General features: G+C 40.4%; 2 protein-coding genes and 10 non-coding genes across 12 annotated transcripts in view; all 12 read left to right on the top strand.

The window, feature by feature from the left end:
* The first annotated feature begins 82 nt into the window (after positions 1–82).
* On the top strand, positions 83–154 carry trnaf-gaa (transfer RNA phenylalanine (anticodon GAA)). The gene has a single exon. It is a non-coding gene; the product is annotated as a tRNA-Phe (tRNA).
* Positions 155–259: 105 nt separating this feature from the next.
* trnam-cau (transfer RNA methionine (anticodon CAU)) lies at positions 260–331 on the top strand. The gene has a single exon. It is a non-coding gene; the product is annotated as a tRNA-Met (tRNA).
* Positions 332–1,129: 798 nt separating this feature from the next.
* Positions 1,130–1,203, top strand: trnaf-gaa (transfer RNA phenylalanine (anticodon GAA)). The gene has a single exon. It is a non-coding gene; the product is annotated as a tRNA-Phe (tRNA).
* Positions 1,204–1,333: 130 nt separating this feature from the next.
* Positions 1,334–1,406, top strand: trnaf-gaa (transfer RNA phenylalanine (anticodon GAA)). Its single transcript has one exon. It is a non-coding gene; the product is annotated as a tRNA-Phe (tRNA).
* A 134-nt stretch (positions 1,407–1,540) lies between these two features.
* Positions 1,541–1,755, top strand: trnaf-gaa (transfer RNA phenylalanine (anticodon GAA)). Its single transcript has 2 exons — positions 1,541–1,577; positions 1,720–1,755. It is a non-coding gene; the product is annotated as a tRNA-Phe (tRNA).
* Positions 1,756–1,885: 130 nt separating this feature from the next.
* On the top strand, positions 1,886–1,958 carry trnaf-gaa (transfer RNA phenylalanine (anticodon GAA)). Its single transcript has one exon. It is a non-coding gene; the product is annotated as a tRNA-Phe (tRNA).
* A 382-nt stretch (positions 1,959–2,340) lies between these two features.
* Positions 2,341–2,413, top strand: trnaf-gaa (transfer RNA phenylalanine (anticodon GAA)). Its single transcript has one exon. It is a non-coding gene; the product is annotated as a tRNA-Phe (tRNA).
* A 3,487-nt stretch (positions 2,414–5,900) lies between these two features.
* Positions 5,901–5,973, top strand: trnaf-gaa (transfer RNA phenylalanine (anticodon GAA)). Its single transcript has one exon. It is a non-coding gene; the product is annotated as a tRNA-Phe (tRNA).
* A 96-nt stretch (positions 5,974–6,069) lies between these two features.
* Positions 6,070–6,141, top strand: trnam-cau (transfer RNA methionine (anticodon CAU)). Its single transcript has one exon. It is a non-coding gene; the product is annotated as a tRNA-Met (tRNA).
* A 636-nt stretch (positions 6,142–6,777) lies between these two features.
* On the top strand, positions 6,778–6,850 carry trnaf-gaa (transfer RNA phenylalanine (anticodon GAA)). The gene has a single exon. It is a non-coding gene; the product is annotated as a tRNA-Phe (tRNA).
* A 5,464-nt stretch (positions 6,851–12,314) lies between these two features.
* On the top strand, positions 12,315–15,288 carry LOC110526288 (GTP-binding protein RAD). Its single transcript, XM_021607116.3, has 5 exons — positions 12,315–12,437; positions 12,772–13,138; positions 13,663–13,736; positions 13,941–14,145; positions 14,330–15,288. Exons 2-5 carry the CDS (start codon positions 12,784–12,786, stop codon positions 14,605–14,607), a joined length of 912 nt encoding a protein of 303 aa, XP_021462791.1. The 5' UTR covers positions 12,315–12,437; positions 12,772–12,783; the 3' UTR covers positions 14,608–15,288.
* Positions 15,289–15,463: 175 nt separating this feature from the next.
* Positions 15,464–18,064, top strand: part of cdh16 (cadherin 16, KSP-cadherin) — a 36,349-nt gene continuing 33,748 nt past the window's right edge. Inside the window, exons 1-3 of the mRNA XM_036980636.2 lie at positions 15,464–15,577; positions 16,968–17,032; positions 17,180–17,278. Coding sequence (XP_036836531.1) covers positions 17,006–17,032; positions 17,180–17,278 — 126 coding nt within the window. The 5' untranslated portion in view covers positions 15,464–15,577; positions 16,968–17,005. The remainder of the gene's footprint in view (positions 15,578–16,967; positions 17,033–17,179; positions 17,279–18,064) is intronic.

Here is an 18,064-nt window from a genome sequence, read left to right as displayed (position 1 = left end):
ACGACATGGGACCCTGAATTATCATGCTGAAACATGAGGTGATAGCGGCAGATGATTGGCATGAAAATGTTGGCTTATGGTAGAGAAATAGCTCAGTTGGGAGAGCGTTAGACTGAAGATCTAAAGGTCCCTGGTTCGATCCCGGGTTTCGGCAGGAACAGTTTTTGCGAGAGGTCTACATTTGGTTCGTGACATTAAGGAGCCGATAAGATCTTCATTGTATACACCATAAGCTCGTCCCCTCCACCTATTACCAGATAGCAGAGTGGCGCAGCGGAAGCGTGCTGGGCCCATAACCCAGAGGTCGATGGATCGAAACCATCCTCTGCTATGTATTTTACATGTGGACAATTCGGCGAAGACAAAAACAGATCATAAGATAATATAAAAAGCCTTTATGCAACAGAAATGATACCTACCATACAGTTAAGATTTGACAAAATAAAAGGATACGTTTGTTTTCAAAGAATGCGTTAAAATTGTATTTGTAAGCAATACTTATATAATATATCAACTATAAAGTATGAATGGGTGAGTTAGACCACATTAATATTGCGTCATCCTGAAGGGTAAGTGCAAATTTGATGTGTTCACCCTCTCATGGACAATGGATAAAATAACACGTCATTTTATCTGAGTAGTTCTAGAACTTCCATTACACATTGAGAGCCTGTGTCTGTTAGGAAGAAGACTCCAGATCAACTGAGGCTCATTTGCGTAGCTGTCGTCAGTAATTGGGTTAGCCTAATTTGAACAAAAATTCTAATTGAAAGTATGTGTGAGTTTGTCAGGGGACCAGCAGGTGGACGCTTCAAAAATAACGTGTGCGTGATTACTCCATCCATGTGGAGGCATTTGTCACTCGCTGTTGGAGAAAGATTAATAGAAAATAATCATGATCCTAAAGTCAGCAGAATACACCAGACAGCCAACCACACCACAACCACTTTAAGGTGGCCGAAATAGTTAAGATTTGACAAAATAAAAGGATATGTTTGTTTTCAAAGTTTTTGCGAGAGTTCTACATTTGGTTCGTGACATTCATAAAAAATAACGTGTGCGTGATTACTCCATCCATGTGGAGGCATTTGTCATTCGCTGTTGGAGAAAGATTAATAGAACATAAGGTGGCCGAAATAGCTCAGTTGGGAGAGCGTTAGACTGAAGATCTAAAGGTCCCTGGTTCGATCCCGGGTTTCGTCAGGAACAGTTTTTGCGAGAGGTCTACATTTGGTTCGTGACATTCATAAAAAATAACGTGTGCGTGATTACTCCATCCATGTGGAGGCATTTGTCATTCGCTGTTGGAGAAAGATTAATAGAACATAAGGTGGCCGAAATAGCTCAGTTGGGAGAGCGTTAGACTGAAGATCTAAAGGTCCCTGGTTCGATCCCGGGTTTCGGCAGGAACAGTTTTTGCGAGAGGTTCGTGACATTCATAAAAAATAACGTGTGCGTGATTACTCCATCCAGGTGGAGGCGATCCTAAAGTCAGCAAAACACACCAGACAGCCAACCACACCACAACCACTTTAAGGTGGCCGAAATAGCTCAGTTGGGAGAGCGTTAGACTGAAGGTCCCTGGTTCGATCCCGGGTTTCGGCAGGAACAGTTTTTGCGAGAGGTCTACATTTGGTTCGTGACATTAAGGAGCCGATAAGATCTTCATTGTATACAACATAAGCTCGTCCCCTCCACCTATTACCAGATAGACTGAAGATCTAAAGGTCCCTGGTTCGATCCCGGGTTTCGGCAGGAACAGTTTTTGCGAGAGGTCTACATTTGGTTCGTGACATTCATAAAAAATAACGTGTGCGTGATTACTCCATCCATGTGGAGGCATTTGTCATTCGCTGTTGGAGAAAGATTAATAGAAAATAAGGTGGCCGAAATAGCTCAGTTGGGAGAGCGTTAGACTGAAGATCTAAAGGTCCCTGGTTCGATCCCGGGTTTCGGCAGGAACAGTTTTTGCGAGAGGTCTACATTTGGTTCGTGACATTAAGGAGCCGATAAGATCTTCATTGTATACAACATAAGCTCGTCCCCTCCACCTATTACCAGATAGCAGAGTGGCGCAGCGGAAGCGTGCTGGGCCCATAACCCAGAGGTCGATGGATCGAACCATCCTCTGCTATGTATTTTACATGTGGACAATTCGGCGAAGACAAAAACAGATCATAAGATAATATAAAAAGCCTTTATGCAATAGAAATGATACCTACCATACAGTTAAGATTTGACAAAATAAAAGGATAGAAAATATCCTAAAGTCAACTAAATCAATTAGACAGCTAACAAGACACCTTAGAAAATAATGAGAAATAATATTTTAGCAGGATGGCCGAAATAGTTCAGTTGGGAGAGCGTTAGACTGAAGATCAAAAGGTCCCTGGTTCGATCCCGGGTTTCGGCAAGTGTTTATTTTGCGAGACTTCTACATTTGGCCTGAAACACAGGTTCAAAGGGTACATTTAGTTGGGAGATTATGGGTTGGACAAAACCCTGAACTCTCCTCAACTCCTCCACCCTTTCTCCGTGACCCAACCTATACTCAGAGGATTTCATATTATTCTGTATGTATATCAAAGATACTCCATTTAATATGATATGTTACATTTCATATTGTATGTATTATTTAGGAATGTCCATCATCCATTTCATATGATATGAATTACAATTTGTATGATGTTAATAATTTCCAAAACGTACAATACATTACAAATTAGCAACATGTACAATATGTTAAGATTTTGCTAAACGTATGATATGCTACGAATTCCAATTTGTCTTTCACGTCTGACTCAATTTGTTTTAATGACATTACACATTTATTTTGGGATCCAACACTGTAAACGTAATTTAAACTTTTTCAAAAGAAGGCGAGAGAGGACACAGAAGAGAGGACGCAGGACTTGAGCAAATCTAATTGAGAAAAGGCCAACAGAGGAGTGGCCGTCCCGACTCGATAGCCTTCTCCCAGAGAGGAAGCACAAGAGTATCCTCCTACCTGAGTCCTTCGCAGAAGAGTTTTGAGATCCGCTACACCCCCTATGAATCAGCTGTTTTTTACTGGGAGGAGAAAAGCATGCAAATATTTAAAAACAATATGCTACATATCCTTTTATCGATAAAATGTCTAGCACAACTAGCTACTGTACATGTATTTGTACTACTTTACACATTTAATTTGTGATTAATCCCATGTAGCCTAAATGTAATTTGCATAATGATGCTTGAGTGAAGGAGTCTCATTTCCTTCAAGCACATTTGTTTCCACATTTCCTGCTCTCCTTGATAGATGATCGGAATAGTTTGTCACATTATCATCAAAATAATCTGTCAGCCCCAATATTTCCATACTAAGCTGAAATCATTGTGTGATTTTATATTAGGCCTTTGTTTTGTCACACCCAGCTAGCTAAAATTAGATACTTTGAAATTACTTCACCAACGCTACAGCTAGCTAGCTGTTGATATTGAATACACATGCACTTACTTATGCTTGTGTGTTGTGTGTTCTAATGTGCTGAGCAAGTTGAGATGTTAGCTAAAGGTTAAACACTATTAATTTAATGTTCCAACTAAACATCCGATCTGCTCACTGTGATTAAATGTTACATGTTATAGTCATAATTACAAATAGCAGATATGAAGCGGCCCACCTTCAAAAAGTTGCCAGATGGGAGCCTTGTCCTGAAAGACACCAGCCTTTATCCGTTGTATGTGCCCTCAACACCTGTGCCCTGCTGGGCCTCTGTCCGAGCCCTCGAGGCCTGTGTCTGGCTGGGCGTTACCCTAAACCTAAGCTAGCCCTTTAATCTAACCCTTACCATAAACCTTCAACCTAACTCCTAACCTTAACCCTAACCTTTATTCCTAACCCCTAGCTAATGTTAGCCAGCTAGCTAACATTTGTAACTTTTGTATGATTGTAATTCGTAACATATCATTTGAAATGGATGATATGCATCCAAAAAACAATACCAAATAGATGTATCAGATTTACGTACAGAATAATATGAAATGCTCTGAGACCATGTTGCTGTCTGTGATCTCCACATGTGTGCCCGGTTGGGCTTCTGTCCATGCTCCATGACTATGCTCGGCTGTCCCTCAGTCAGCCCCCAGTCCTCCTTACTATTTTTTAAGCTTATACAGCATCATTTTTCATGTATTTATTACTCAACAGTATTCTCTCCTTCTTCTTAATTCACTCACAAAAGCCCTTATCTGTCACGCCCTGACCTTAGAGAGCCGTTTTATTTCTCTATGTGGTTAGGTCAGGGTGTGATGTGTGGTGGGCATTCTATGTTTTCTGTTTGTATGTTTTTGCCGGGTATGGTTCTCAATCAGGGACAGCTGTCTATAGTTGTCTCTGATTGGGAATCATTCTTAGGCAGCCTGTTTTGCCACCTTAGTTGTGGGTAGTTGACTTTGTTAGTGGCCTGTATAGCCCTAGTAAGCGGTGTGGTGTTGGTTCTTGTTTTTGTTTGCGACATTCAAAATAAAAAGAAATGTACGCTCACAACGCTGCACCTTGGTCCGGTCATTTCCCTGATGACGTTCGTGACATTATCTGAATGCTCTAATCACATTTTGATCTATTAATGTCAGTCTTTGAATGCTCCATTGTATAAACTACACCGAATAATAATATAAACGCAACATGCAACAATTTCAAAGATTTTACTGAGTTACAGTTCATATAAGGAAATCAGTCAATGTAAATAAATTCATTAGGCCCTAATCCATGGATTTCACATGACTAAGAATACAGATATGCATCTGGTCACAGATACCTTTAAAAAAAAAGGTAGGAGCATGGATCTGAAAATCAGTCAGTATCTGGGGTGACCACCGTTTGCCTCATGCAGTGCGACACATCTCCTTTGCATAGAGTTGATCAGGCTGTGGCCTGTGGAATGTTGTCACACTACTCTTTAATGGCTGTGTGAAGTTACTGGATATTGGCGGGAACTGTAACACGTTGTCGTACACGTTGATCCAGAGCATCCCATACATGCTAAATGGTGACATGTCTGGTGAGTATGCAGGCCATGGAAGACCTGGGACATTTTCAGCTTCCAGGAATGGTGTACAGATTCTTACGACATGGGACCCTGAATTATCATGCTGAAACATGAGGTGATAGCGGCAGATGATTGGCATGAAAATGTTGGCTTATGGTAGAGAAATAGCTCAGTTGGGAGAGCGTTAGACTGAAGATCTAAAGATCCCTGGTTCGATCCCGGGTTTCGGCAGGAACAGTTTTTGCGAGAGGTCTACATTTGGTTCGTGACATTAAGGAGCCGATAAGATCTTCATTCATTCATCTTCCTTTATGCAATAGAAATGATACCTACCATACAGTTAAGATTTGACAAAATAAAAGGATAAGTTTGTTTTCAAAGAATGCGTTAAAATTGTATTTGTAAGCAATACTTATATAATATATCAACTATAAAGTATGAATGGGTGAGTTAGACCACATTAATATTGCGTCATCCTGAAGGGTAAGTGCAAATTTGATGTGTTCACCCTCTCATGGACAATGGATAAAATAACACGTCATTTTATCTGAGTAGTTCTAGAACTTCCATTACACATTGAGAGCCTGTGTCTGTTAGGAAGAAGACTCCAGATCAACTGAGGCTCATTTTCGTAGCTGTCGTCAGTAATTGGGTTAGCCTAATTTGAACAAAAATTCTAATTGAAAGTATGTGTGAGTTTGTCAGGGGACCAGCAGGTGGACGCTTCAAAAATAACGTGTGCGTGATTACTCCATCCATGTGGAGGCATTTGTCACTCGCTGTTGGAGAAAGATTAATAGAAAATAATCATGATCCTAAAGTCAGCAGAATACACCAGACAGCCAACCACACCACAACCACTTTAAGGTGGCCGAAATAGCTCAGTTGGGAGTGCGTTAGACTGAAGATCTAAAGGTCCCTGGTTTGATCCCGGGTTTCGGCAGGAACAGTTTTTGCGAAAGGTCTACATTTGGTTCGTGACATTAAGGAGCCGATAAGATCTTCACCATAAGCTCGTCCCCTCCACCTATTACCAGATAGCAGAGTGGCGCAGTGGAAGCGTGCTGGGCCCATAACCCAGAGGTCGATGGATCGAAACCATCCTCTGCTATGAATTTTACATGTGGACAATTCGGCGAAGACAAAAACATATCATAAGATAATATAAAAAGCCTTTATGCAATAGAAATGATACCTACCATACAGTTAAGATTTGACAAAGTAAAAGGATAAGTTTGTTTTCAAAGAATGCGTTAAAATTGTATTTGTAAGCAATACTATAACTTATATAATATATCAACTATAAAGTATGAATGGGTGAGTTAGACCACATTAATATTGCGTCATCCTGAAGGGTAAGTGCAAATTTGATGTGTTCACTACCACCCTCTCATGGACAATGGATAAAATACACCATAAGCTCGTCCCCTCCACCTATTACCAGATAGACTGAAGATCTAAAGGTCCCTGGTTCGATCCCGGGTTTCGGCAGGGACAGTTTTTGCGAGAGGTCTACATTTGGTTAGTGACATTAAGGAGCCGATAAGATCTTCATTGTATACACCGTAAGCTCGTCCCCTCCACCTATTACCAGATAGACTGAAGATCTAAAGGTCCCTGGTTCGATCCCGGGTTTCGGCAGGAACAGTTTTTGCGAGAGGTCTACACATACTAAAGTCAACTAAATCAATTAGACAGCTAACAAGACACCTTAGAAAATAATGAGAAATAATATTTTAGCAGGATGGCTGAAATAGTTCAGTTGGGAGAGCGTTAGACTGAAGATCTAAAGGTCCCTGGTTTGATCCCGGGTTTCGGCAAGTGTTTATTTTGCGAGACTTCTAAATTTCGCCTGAAACACAGGTTCAAAGGGTACATTTAGTTGGGAGATTATGGGTTGGACAAAACCCTGAACTCTCCTCAACTCCTCCACCCTTTCTCCTCCCCAGCACAAGGTGCACTGGACAAGGTGTAATGATCATGCTGTTTAATCAGTTTCTTGATATGCCACACTTGTCAAGTGGATGGATTATCTTGGCAAATGAGAAATGCTCACTAACAGGTATGTAAACAAATTTGTGCACAGAATTTGAGAGAAATACACTTTTTGTGCATATAAACATTCTGGGTTTTATTTCAGCTCGTGAAACATGGGACCAACATTTGACATGTTGCGTTCATATTTTTGTGTGCTATGTGCACCGATTTCAAGCAATTTGAGTATATTTGTCATTGTCACGGCTTCAATTACTTCCTTGATTTACATTCAAAACAATTTCGCTAACATTACGTTTTCGGTGTAAAAATGATCTTAAATGTATAGATTAAGCCCTTTCTCTTAATTGAGATAAACAAGATTGAACTCCTGTGGTGTTTAGGCTTAACACATTTACCCTTTAACAAATTTGAATCATGACGAGGGAGAGCAGTTTGACGAAAATAAACAGGTTTTCATATTAAAAAGTTATGGATGATGATGACAGATTTACGGGGTAAGAGTCACGAGAATTGTCAGAAGAAGCCCAATGCTTTTCTACTGTCAGATTTTCACAGTAGGAAAAGAGAGCATAAAAAAGAAAGATTCAAGTCTAAATACAGCAGCAGTGTCGGGATTCGATACAGGGTCGGCATCGGCGAGTATGTCCATTCTTGGTAGAAAATACCCCCCCCGAATTCGCAACACTTGTTAATTCCTGGTGGAAAACCTTGTCTAATGAGCGATATCCTTGGCGCAGTAGGGCGTTAGACTGAAGATCTGATGGTCTCTGGTTCGGTTTTGGCAGGTAGCATTTTTCAGGCAGCAGCAACCTCAAGGGTTGCAGGTTTGAATCCCAGGCCCAAAGTTAAAATCTGGGTGGGAAGCGATCCTAGACGCCATCTCCTGACAATTGAAACGTAAAACAAGACACATTTCTGTTTTCTGTAAACATGGGCAATAAAATATTCTTCTTTTAAGATGTTACACTGATGATAAAGTAAACCATACCTTTTAAAATTGCATGCTACATTATTTAGAGATACATGCCATAGTTAATTTAGAACTAGCCTACTATGATTAATAAAATGTGTGATATAATTTGTTTGAAACAAAGCTAAATTAAATGAAGTTGTAGAAATGTTCTGGAGTTATTATCCCCGGAGACTTCTCTCAGTTACCACTTGAATCTGCTGCCATTGCTGTGCATTAAAAATGGATGAGTGATACGGTTTCTTCTAACTGTAACAGAACACTTTTCCAATGCTGTTCCATTTTGCCCATTTAAAGACCATCTGCAATTCCCTGATGGTTGTCAGTGCCTTCCACCAATATAGCACCAAATCTATGCTGTTACCGATACACACAACCAAGCTATTTGTCTGAAGTCATTTACCCGTATAGAAGTTCACTAGTTTGTGTTCACCTGAAAGGCTGTTTGTGTGAAGGGTCATCAGAGGTCAGGAGGGGGTCAGTGTGGTGGGCTAAGGTGTTGAATTTAAAGGTTACCATTGCCAATGCATTGTCAGCTAACATGTGGTGTCTCAGATTGGGGACCAGAGAAGAATTGTTTCAGATTCCTGTAGATACAATCTGCCTGATCTGAAGTCTTCTCGTTGCATTGGAGATGACTGTAGTAGCCTATCCAAGCAGCATTGGTTGAGTAGCATTGTACAAAAGTAAAATGAAGATTTCTTATATACAGCATAGCTGTGTTCGAATTCTCATACTAACCGCACTAACCGTACTATTTGTGATGTGAATTGAGTATATAGTATGCTTATTGGTCATAGTATGCCAAAGGTTCCCGGATGTCGTATTAAATTCGCCAAAATATGAAGTATACACGCAGAGGACACTATTTTGGTACTGTAGGGCCCATAATGCAATTCTTCAGGAAATGAACATTCGGGTGCTTTTGTAAATTCGCTCTGGCTATCTACTCCGATTTCAGAGCACTCTGTCTGAGTGTACCAGAGCGCAGAATAATGAATATACCAGCGCTCAACACCCGTTGAATATGGCCGGTGTCAGTAAATGTCTGCAAGAAAGTGTAATTAAATTGTTGCCAGCAGCACAGTTACTGTCACCAACGCACTGGATAACATAAACGGCCTAACCAGCTCTGCTATGGTGAGTAAAATGGTCAGTGGTCTCATTTGTATCTGGAAGTAGCTAGCAAGCTAGCCAACATTAGCTTGGGTGCTTGACTGCTGTTGTAAGGTCAGAATGCTCAAATCAACCTTACTCTTCGGCCTGAGCACCCAGTGTGCGCGCCGAGAGCGAAACGCTCTGAATTTACAAACAGACAATCTGACAATGCTCTGAATTTAGGAGCGCACTCTGGTACTCCACATTGAATTTAAGAACACACCCCAAGTCGTACAATGTCTAACTAGTAATTTGTTAAGCTAACTAGCTAGCAAGAGGTTGCATAGCAACAGCATCAACTTCCAGTAGACAGGCGAAGAGCTAGTACGCTCAACTGAAAGCATACTGTTCGTTTATAGTATACTAAAATGAACTAATAGTATGTAGTATATAGTCATTAAGTGTGTAGCATACAGTATTTTAGTCTGGGTATTCGAACACAGCTCATGTCTCAGTGGAGCTGACTATTCCTTGCACGACTACTTACTTACTCCTCTTCATTCCCTATGGAACAGTTAAGTACATAAGACTTTTTCTTGTGACATAGGTTATTATTGTGTCATTACCATTTTACCATTTATTTTTTAAGTAAATACCTGAAAATTCAAAAGCCAGGCTGGAGAGCCTTATACTACGAATGTAGTTTGAGGAGTTAGCGAGGTAACTTTGGTCAACTCTGAGTTCAACTTGGGATAACTGCTACCAATGAAGTGGCTCTCCTTTTAGCCAGGTAAATGTCACTGAAATCTTCAGAACTAACCTGCTCCAGGGCAGGCTAACTACATGTATCATGAATGAAGTGTCTGAGCCACAAGTTGAGGACCAATTAAATCAGATTCCCCCACTCTCACAAAGAGTGTGTTGTTTTTGTGTGTTAAAACATTGTAATGTTAAAATACCGATGACATTACACATTTAGTAATGACAAATGCATTTGAAACTTCACGCACAGTAAAACTTTTGTACAACTTAATAAAAAAATAATTATCATAGGAGAGGTAAAAAAGGTGCTAGTGCATTGATAACCACACCAAAGTAATTAAATAAAGACGACACTTCTAAACGTCTATTTCACCTGATAGCCTGCTGAATTTGCAAGATAACTTATTTTAATTTCGATTTCGGCACAAATTAAAATGTACCACTGATTTGCCCTTGGTTTGAAGTTTCAGCATTGTTTCAATGAAGAGTTCAGTGTTGGACTAGCCAGCCACGTGCGACATGCACGCGCAGTTACAATCCTGCTAGAGTTAGCGGCAGGCAGACGAGCAATATCCACCGTTGTAGCGCAGATTGAACAATGAGACAGATATTTCACCGGATGTATAAATGTGAAGAATCCGCTTGGCGTTTCTACTCACTACCAAATATGGTAGTGAGGGTAAACCCAGTGCCGGCCGTGGGAGAAGATGAAACGAGATGGGTTTTGGCCGACAATTTTGTCATCGATGAAACATTTGATCTCAATACAGAATTATGTTCCCAATACTAGAATCTGTTTCGAGCAGAGTGGACTAAGATGTGTTATTTAGGAGTGCGTTGTTTAGGAGTGCAAAGGCGAATTGTGATATTGAACACGCACACTTCACAGAGTAGGCGTTTCCTAACGGAAATATGCAAATGTATTTCTGTAAATAACAACAGCCTACACCATGGGTTCTCTCACTGAGGTGTTCAACCCTATATAGCCCACAATCAGTGAACACCACTCAGACCACTCAGCAGACTTCAGTAGGCTACGTAAACACTGACTGATCTATTATTCAATGTTAAAAATGTTATGCTAATGAAATTACAGGAGCAACCCAATATAACTAGTGAGTCACTGAGGACAAAACAGCTGGTATCTTAATGTGGACTTTGTTTATAAGAATGGAGAAAAACATCTCCATCTCCACACTGTTCTGCATGTGTATGTGAGTGATGGAGACAGAAGATAAAAAGATCAAGCTACCACTGAGTCAGAGCAACCCAGCGAGTCAAACACGTTTCATAGACCACCAAAAGAAGCCCCCGACAACAAAGAAAAACATCAATCAATGAAAAGATTTGACCAATACATGTTTTTGGAAACATTGTGCTATTCAACTGAAAACCTTTAGTAACTGTGTGGCAGTTAATGTCACTTGAGAATGCGTTTAACATTAGTCTGTCCAGCAATACACCACCCAATGACTTTATGTATTGAGCATTGTCTCCAATCATGAGGAATGAGGCTTGCCAACTTGCCAGAGATAATAATGAAGTAAGCTAGTAATTCTTCCTTTCTCACTGGTCTTCTCTCCTTCTCATGAAGCAGAATGGTAAAAGACAGACCTTGCAGTCCCAGCAGCCTACAATAACATTGTGCATTTCACATAACCACCAGCAGATGACGACTACAGACTAGATTAACTAACCTCAATCATACTGATGCAGGTGAAATCATCATTATTTTGGTTCGCAATGGTTTTCTTTCATGGTCTTTCTTTCCTGTCGCTTGCTGAGTCCTTTGGGATACATGTGGCCCCAGTGATATGTCCAGGCGTCGTTTTAAGTGATAATGTGTCCTATTTCTGTGGTGAATCGTCGCTTTTTTTCACATTAACCTCATTCACATCACAACTCGTGTCACCAAGGCTACGGGCCGAAATGCTGAGAAGCATCTATTGGAAATGCTTGATGTCGCAGATGCTCTTGGCTAATCCACAGACGATTTGTAGCAGATCATTTATCAATTACAAACAAATCGTGTTATTTAAAATAATTGATTGAACATGGTAAACCTTGCGAATGGCTGGGAACACCTGACCTGTCCATATACATTGTGGCGCGCGCCATCACTAAGCACGGAGGCCGTGTCAGGTCAACTCTCCATGGCTCTGGGCCAACTGGTGTTAAAACTATGCTAGTTAGCCTACCCCTTATTGAGAGTAAATGGCCGAATTACTCTGCAAAAATAATTACATCACTGGCACGATGGCATTGCATTGCAGGAGGGGAAAATCCCTCTGCCCGCCCGCGCATCATTTCCAATCACGTTTCTGTGGAGCGGTCCTCACTTCCTCTCCTCCCTCCCTGGCATGATGTTACGTAGCACTATAATGAGAAGAGACGTGACTCTCAGAGGCAAACCTCATGGTGACGTCACTCGCTCGGCAACTAGATAAATATGGGGATCCGTACAGTTCACTGTATCAAACCGAAACTTCCCTTCACTGAGTGACCAAGCTAACGAAAGGATAGATCACAAGTGGATTGTCTGATTCAGGATTTTGGAATACCACAGACGCACATCAAATGTAAGTTTGCCTATGGAATTGAATTATTTTGCAGTCGTGATAATACATTAATTAGGCTATTGCTGTTTCAAATAATTTGAGTTCAACTTAAATTTTAACATTGTCAATGCTCCATCAAACCGTAATTAATATCATAGGATACAGGCACACGATTGTCTTAAATTCATTTGTTCAAATAAATATGACACAAAAGTTCATATAAGCTGTGGCCAAATAAAGGATTTAAAAAAAAATCTACATATAGGCGTAGTGATGAGAAATGCATTCTTTGTCAGAGTTGGTTGCTTTTCATGTTAACAGCGGAATCTTACTAAAGAGCGCATCTATTTCACAGACAAAAAAAAATATGACTTTGAACAAAGGTGACAAATTGCGGAACATGGACAAAAGGAGAGGGAGCATGCCGTTTCCCATGCACCTGCAGAACCTGCACAGAAGAAGCATGCCAGTGGACGACCGCGAGATGCGCAAGGTGCAAACTGGAGAGCTGTCCAACCTTATGCGCTGCACGTCCTACACCCCCGGTGAGCCTCACCGAGACAGCTGTGTATCGGACTCGTCCGATTCCGTTATCTCCTCCGGCAGCGACTCGGAGGGACATGTGTACAAGGTGGTTCTCCTCGGCGAGCAGGGTGTCGGCAAGTCTAGCCTGGCGCGTATTTTCGGTGGAGTCGAGGATGGTCACGACTGCGACGAGACAGGTGTGTGTCTGATGACGGTTACCGAAGATGATGGTGTTGAAGTTTATATAGCATTGAGAATACACTCAAAGGCAATACTTTTTTAGACAAAGAAAATAACTGTTTGACTGTGGCTGTTCTCAGCACCCCATTAGAGCTAATGTACATAGGCTCCAAACTAAGTAAATATAGGATTGGTTTCCATATCATCTTGGCACACAAGTTGAAGTACATTGATTATTGCTATTTCCATCCAGTCAGTAAGGCGCCACATATATCAAAGTACTGCTGTTGACATATACAGCCACAGCGATAGTGGATGGGAGATATGAAAATCAATGACTGAGGGAAGGAGACAGTAATGCACAGTAGTACCCATCACAGATAGATACAGGTTCATTGAGAGTTAATAAGCTGTACTAAAAGCATCATGAAATGGGCAATATAAATGGGCAATAGTGAGTGAGACTTCACACTCGACCAAGTTAGTGGGTTTGTAGAATTTGGGCCAGGAGTATTTATCTGCCTGCTTGCTTTTGTTTCAGGAAACACATATGACAGATCGATCGAGGTGGACGAGGAGGAGGCGTCCATCTTGTTGTACGACATTTGGGAGCAGGTGAGGCATATACTGCAAATTATGCAATTTCAGTCTGACCCTCAGTAAAATTGGTCTTAGTCATAGCATATCATTTGACGTAATGTGTAGTGCTCTAATGCTGGTGTATAATATCATATATCACTATAATCTATTTGAGCACCTGTAGCTTTTGATTAGATAAGCAATGTAGCTAATCTAATTCTATTTCTCTTTCGCCTGCAGGATAACAGTCAGTGGCTGAAGGAACAGTGCATGAGGATAGGTGACGCCTACATCATCGTCTACTCAGTGACAGACAAGTCCAGCTTTGAGAAGGCGTCAGAGCTACGCATCCAGCTACGCAGAGCTCGCCAGTCTGAAAACATTCCCATCATCCTTGTGGGCAACAAGAGCGACCTGGTGCGGTCCAGAGAAGTCTCTGTGGATGGTAAGTGACGGTGATCTCTTCTGTCCAAGGCATCTCTGTATTTGCATAGTGCTACTTATTTTAGAATGTCAAAGCTAGTTTCAAGGTGTTATGCAAAGGCATAATGGTGAGGGTGAAGTCACTGTCCCCAGGGAACATGATAGATTCTCACCTGCGCCTCCCCTCTTTTTTGTTGCTGTTGCAGAGGGCAGTGCTTGCGCTGTGGTGTTTGACTGCAAGTTCATTGAGACCTCAGCCAATCTCCACCACAACGTCAGGGACCTGTTCGATGGCATCGTCCGGCAGATCCGACTGCGCAAAGACAGCAAGGAGGAGAATGCTCGCCGCATGGCCAACTGCAAGCGACGCGAGAGCATTGGCAAGAAGGCCAAGCGTTTCCTGGGCCGTATGGTGGCCCGGAAGAACAAGAAGATGGCCTTCAGACAGAAGTCCAAGTCCTGCCATGACCTCTCGGTCCTCTGAGAGTACAGTATCTGGACTGCTTTTTTCTCTTAGGCCTTCAAGACCAGACGCTGTGTGTTTTTATCACTAACCCCAAGGACTGATAGAGCTGTACAGAAATTATATATTTTATTATATTAATTAAACACAACAGACATGTTCATGTTAATGATCTGCATGAGGTTTCATTTTTTTTTGTCTGCCTTATGTGTATGTATATTAAATCCACCAAGGCTTGTTATTTTAAACCATGAGTTGTAAGATTGCCTTGATAATGGGGGACAGTGTGTTTGGTTCTACTCCATTTAGTGTTGGTAGTGTTGTATATAGCCCTCATGAAATATTAGATTATGGTACACTGTCCTGAAAAGCAATGGAAATGTAAGCACTATGAGTGATTTCACTGCATTCTGTCACCTGGAGTCATTTTTACTTGAAACTGGGTACGCAGGTTCGTACTTTGGCCATGATACTGAGCACATGAATAATGTGTAATGGGGATTAGGCCAGGTTTTGGAAAATATATATTATTCTATTGTCCTTACCTTCAGTCCAGATGTGAATGAAGAAAGCAATAAGTTATATTTGTCATGTGAATTTAATGTTTTGCTTTAAATACAGTTGATTTGCACTTCCTTTTAATATTTAATAATTTCCTTATGTTTACATTTGAATTTTTTTAATAAAAAAAATGAAATACAACTATTCCATATTTTTTCTTACCCAGATCATAAAACAATTAGGCTACACCAAAAACGAAAGGTGTATATATATTTAAAACAGACCTCCTTGTTATTTGATTTATGTCCTCATAAATATTCATTCATTAGATTGTTCAGTGGACTGGAGTCTTGTTGACCAACAGAATTACTGGAAGGAAACAAGGTAGTAAAACATTAAACTGGAGAGTCCTGCAAACGCACTTCGTTTTTCCACACTATTCAAACCGTTCTCCCACCTTCATAGGGAACACGCACAAGATTGAGAGAAGGTAAGACAAAATAAATATAACGTTTTCGAATGAAAATTTAGTTATAAAAATGATCGTGGAGTGTTAGGTAAATAAGTGATGTTTGCCAGTCATTTATTCAGATTTTGTGAGGTACAGGCTCTTATTCTGACCTACAGGTTGATTTTGAGAGAGTGCGTTTGTTTTCATTCGCCGGTCTTTGTAAATCATAATAAGACATCTAAATATTGTTCCAAGCGAATGGCCTATGGGTGTTGTGAATTGCTGTCTGCGGCGCGATGAGCGAGGCACAGGGGTTCCTACGACTTGTGCCCAGCATAATTTTATTTTGGGGTCATTTATTGGAATGCAAAATCTCATCCTTAACTCTTTCTTGTGCCAATTGCCTTCTCCTTTGTGACCATATAACACATACTATAAAGTCATAATATTTATTTATTATTTTTATTGAGAGATCAATTCATTGCTAGGCTGTTTTGTGTCGCAGGTGTAATCGTGTGCTGGAAACAGAGAGTGCAGCCAGGTCTCATAGACTATACGTGACATAGTACACTCAAAATAGTATGGCTTCGATATGGTTACACAAGACAGAAGGCTACTTAAGGCAAAAAACTAAAGGAGGGTTGTTGGCCGGGTGCATAACCTTGAAACTACTTACTACTTTTTTGTGACTTTGCAACTACTTAGCATGTTAGCTAACCCTTCCCCTAACCATTAACCCCTAACCTAGCTAATGTTAACCACCAAGCTAACGTTAGTGTTAGCCACCTAGCGAACGTTAGTGTTAGCCACCTAGCTAACGTTAGCCAAAACAAATTGTAATTCGTAACATATCATTCAAATTTGTAACATATTGAACAAATTGTAATTCATGAAATATCACACAAATTGGAATTCGCAACATATAGAAATTGTAATTTGAAACATAAACTAATTTGAGTGACCCAGATTTTATATTGACTATGTTACGTCTACCCTTGAGTCCAGGTTGCAGGGTTAGTTCAGCTTTTAGGTCTGTGAATGTGATGAGACATTAATGTACCATGTAGGCCTACTGCCCATGGCTACTGAGTATATGTTTAACCTAACAGGCATTTAAATTAAACATTTTCTTGCACAGGTAGGCCTATTGAAGTTGTATTTATTTACTTTTTAAATTATTTTCTTTTAAAGATGGTTGATTCCGCAGATTGGTAGGTCTAGTTTTAAAAAAAATGTTTTAAAAGATTAGTAAAATAGAATAGTTGCACATGCAGCCTTCACATTGTTTTTCTTTCTCCATCTTTCTTTCTCTGCTTTATAACAGTGAGAATCAATCAGTAACAAGACAGAAATTATAGAAACCATGTGTTCCCAAACGTAAAAGATAACCACTGTTTGATTGGAAATGTTGTGCATCCTGACTTTACAGATATACAGTTACAGAAACACATGACTAGAAGATAAGTTATGTCCATCTTTATCATTACACTGACTGTAAGTATGCTTCCTTTGAATGTGGCCTTCACAAGTTATTATAGCAATCTCAGATTATTATACTTTTTTTATACTGTTTTTGTGAAAACAAACTTAAACTAAATTATTGAAATTCATGCTGTCCTTTGTCTCCTTGGAATTGTGTAGTTGGTGGTACTTCAGACTCCTGCACAGTGCTCAGGGGCCAATCTTAAAATTGGCGTCCCTGAAAACTATGATGGTATTTTCCCATGGTACCTGGCTAAGGTAAGACATTTCAGTTAGATTGACCATTTTTGCCAAAAAAAAATAAACATTTACAACAAAGCAGCTTGCTTATAGGGGAATAATAATTAAGGAATAATTCTCTCCATATTGCTGCCAGTCTGTGTGATGCATCCCTGGGCCTGCTGAGATTGATGTATTAATGGCTGTATGCAAGTTAAAGAGAGAGAAGGGCCATACAATGTTTCGCTCTTGCACTACACTTAGTGCTCAAGATATAATTATGACGGAGCTACTCCCGCATAGCCCCCTCATCCCGAAACAAAAATTGGAACGCCTCTGGCTGTCTGTTCAATGCTAGACCATCAGCCCTGCATTCATGGCAGGAGGATTCTTTTCAAAATGGCACTTATAAATCATCAAGTTTGTCCCGGCTGTGCATGTGTTTGACACTGTAATTGGACGCCTTTTTGAGTCCAGTCAATGTTCTTCCCTTTTGCATGATGTATGATCAAAACACATCTCAGATTCACTTTAATGGTGGACATGGTGGAGATCAGACAATTGGCACAACTTAGTGTTAGGGTGGAAAGGACAACATTATTACTTAAAAATGTGTGTTCTTGAGCAGAAAAGGCACTGACAGAGTTGTTTTCTCACCTGTTTTACTATTTGAACGGCTCTGATCTTCTCAGATATTCTGCTCTGGCACATGATAGCTGTTTTGTTTTATCACAACATGAATGCAAGAATGAAAAAGGTACATTTCTGTCATGAAAACATTTGCATTTCATGTCAACACATTAGAGGCATAACAAGAGAAGAATG

This window comes from Oncorhynchus mykiss, chromosome 6 (assembly GCF_057628025.1).
Source record: "Oncorhynchus mykiss isolate SJ-2025 chromosome 6, ASM5762802v1, whole genome shotgun sequence".
Taxonomy (NCBI): domain Eukaryota; kingdom Metazoa; phylum Chordata; class Actinopteri; order Salmoniformes; family Salmonidae; genus Oncorhynchus; species Oncorhynchus mykiss.
The sequence above is the reverse complement of the archived record's forward strand: the minus strand, read 5'-3'. Positions and strand labels throughout refer to the sequence as shown.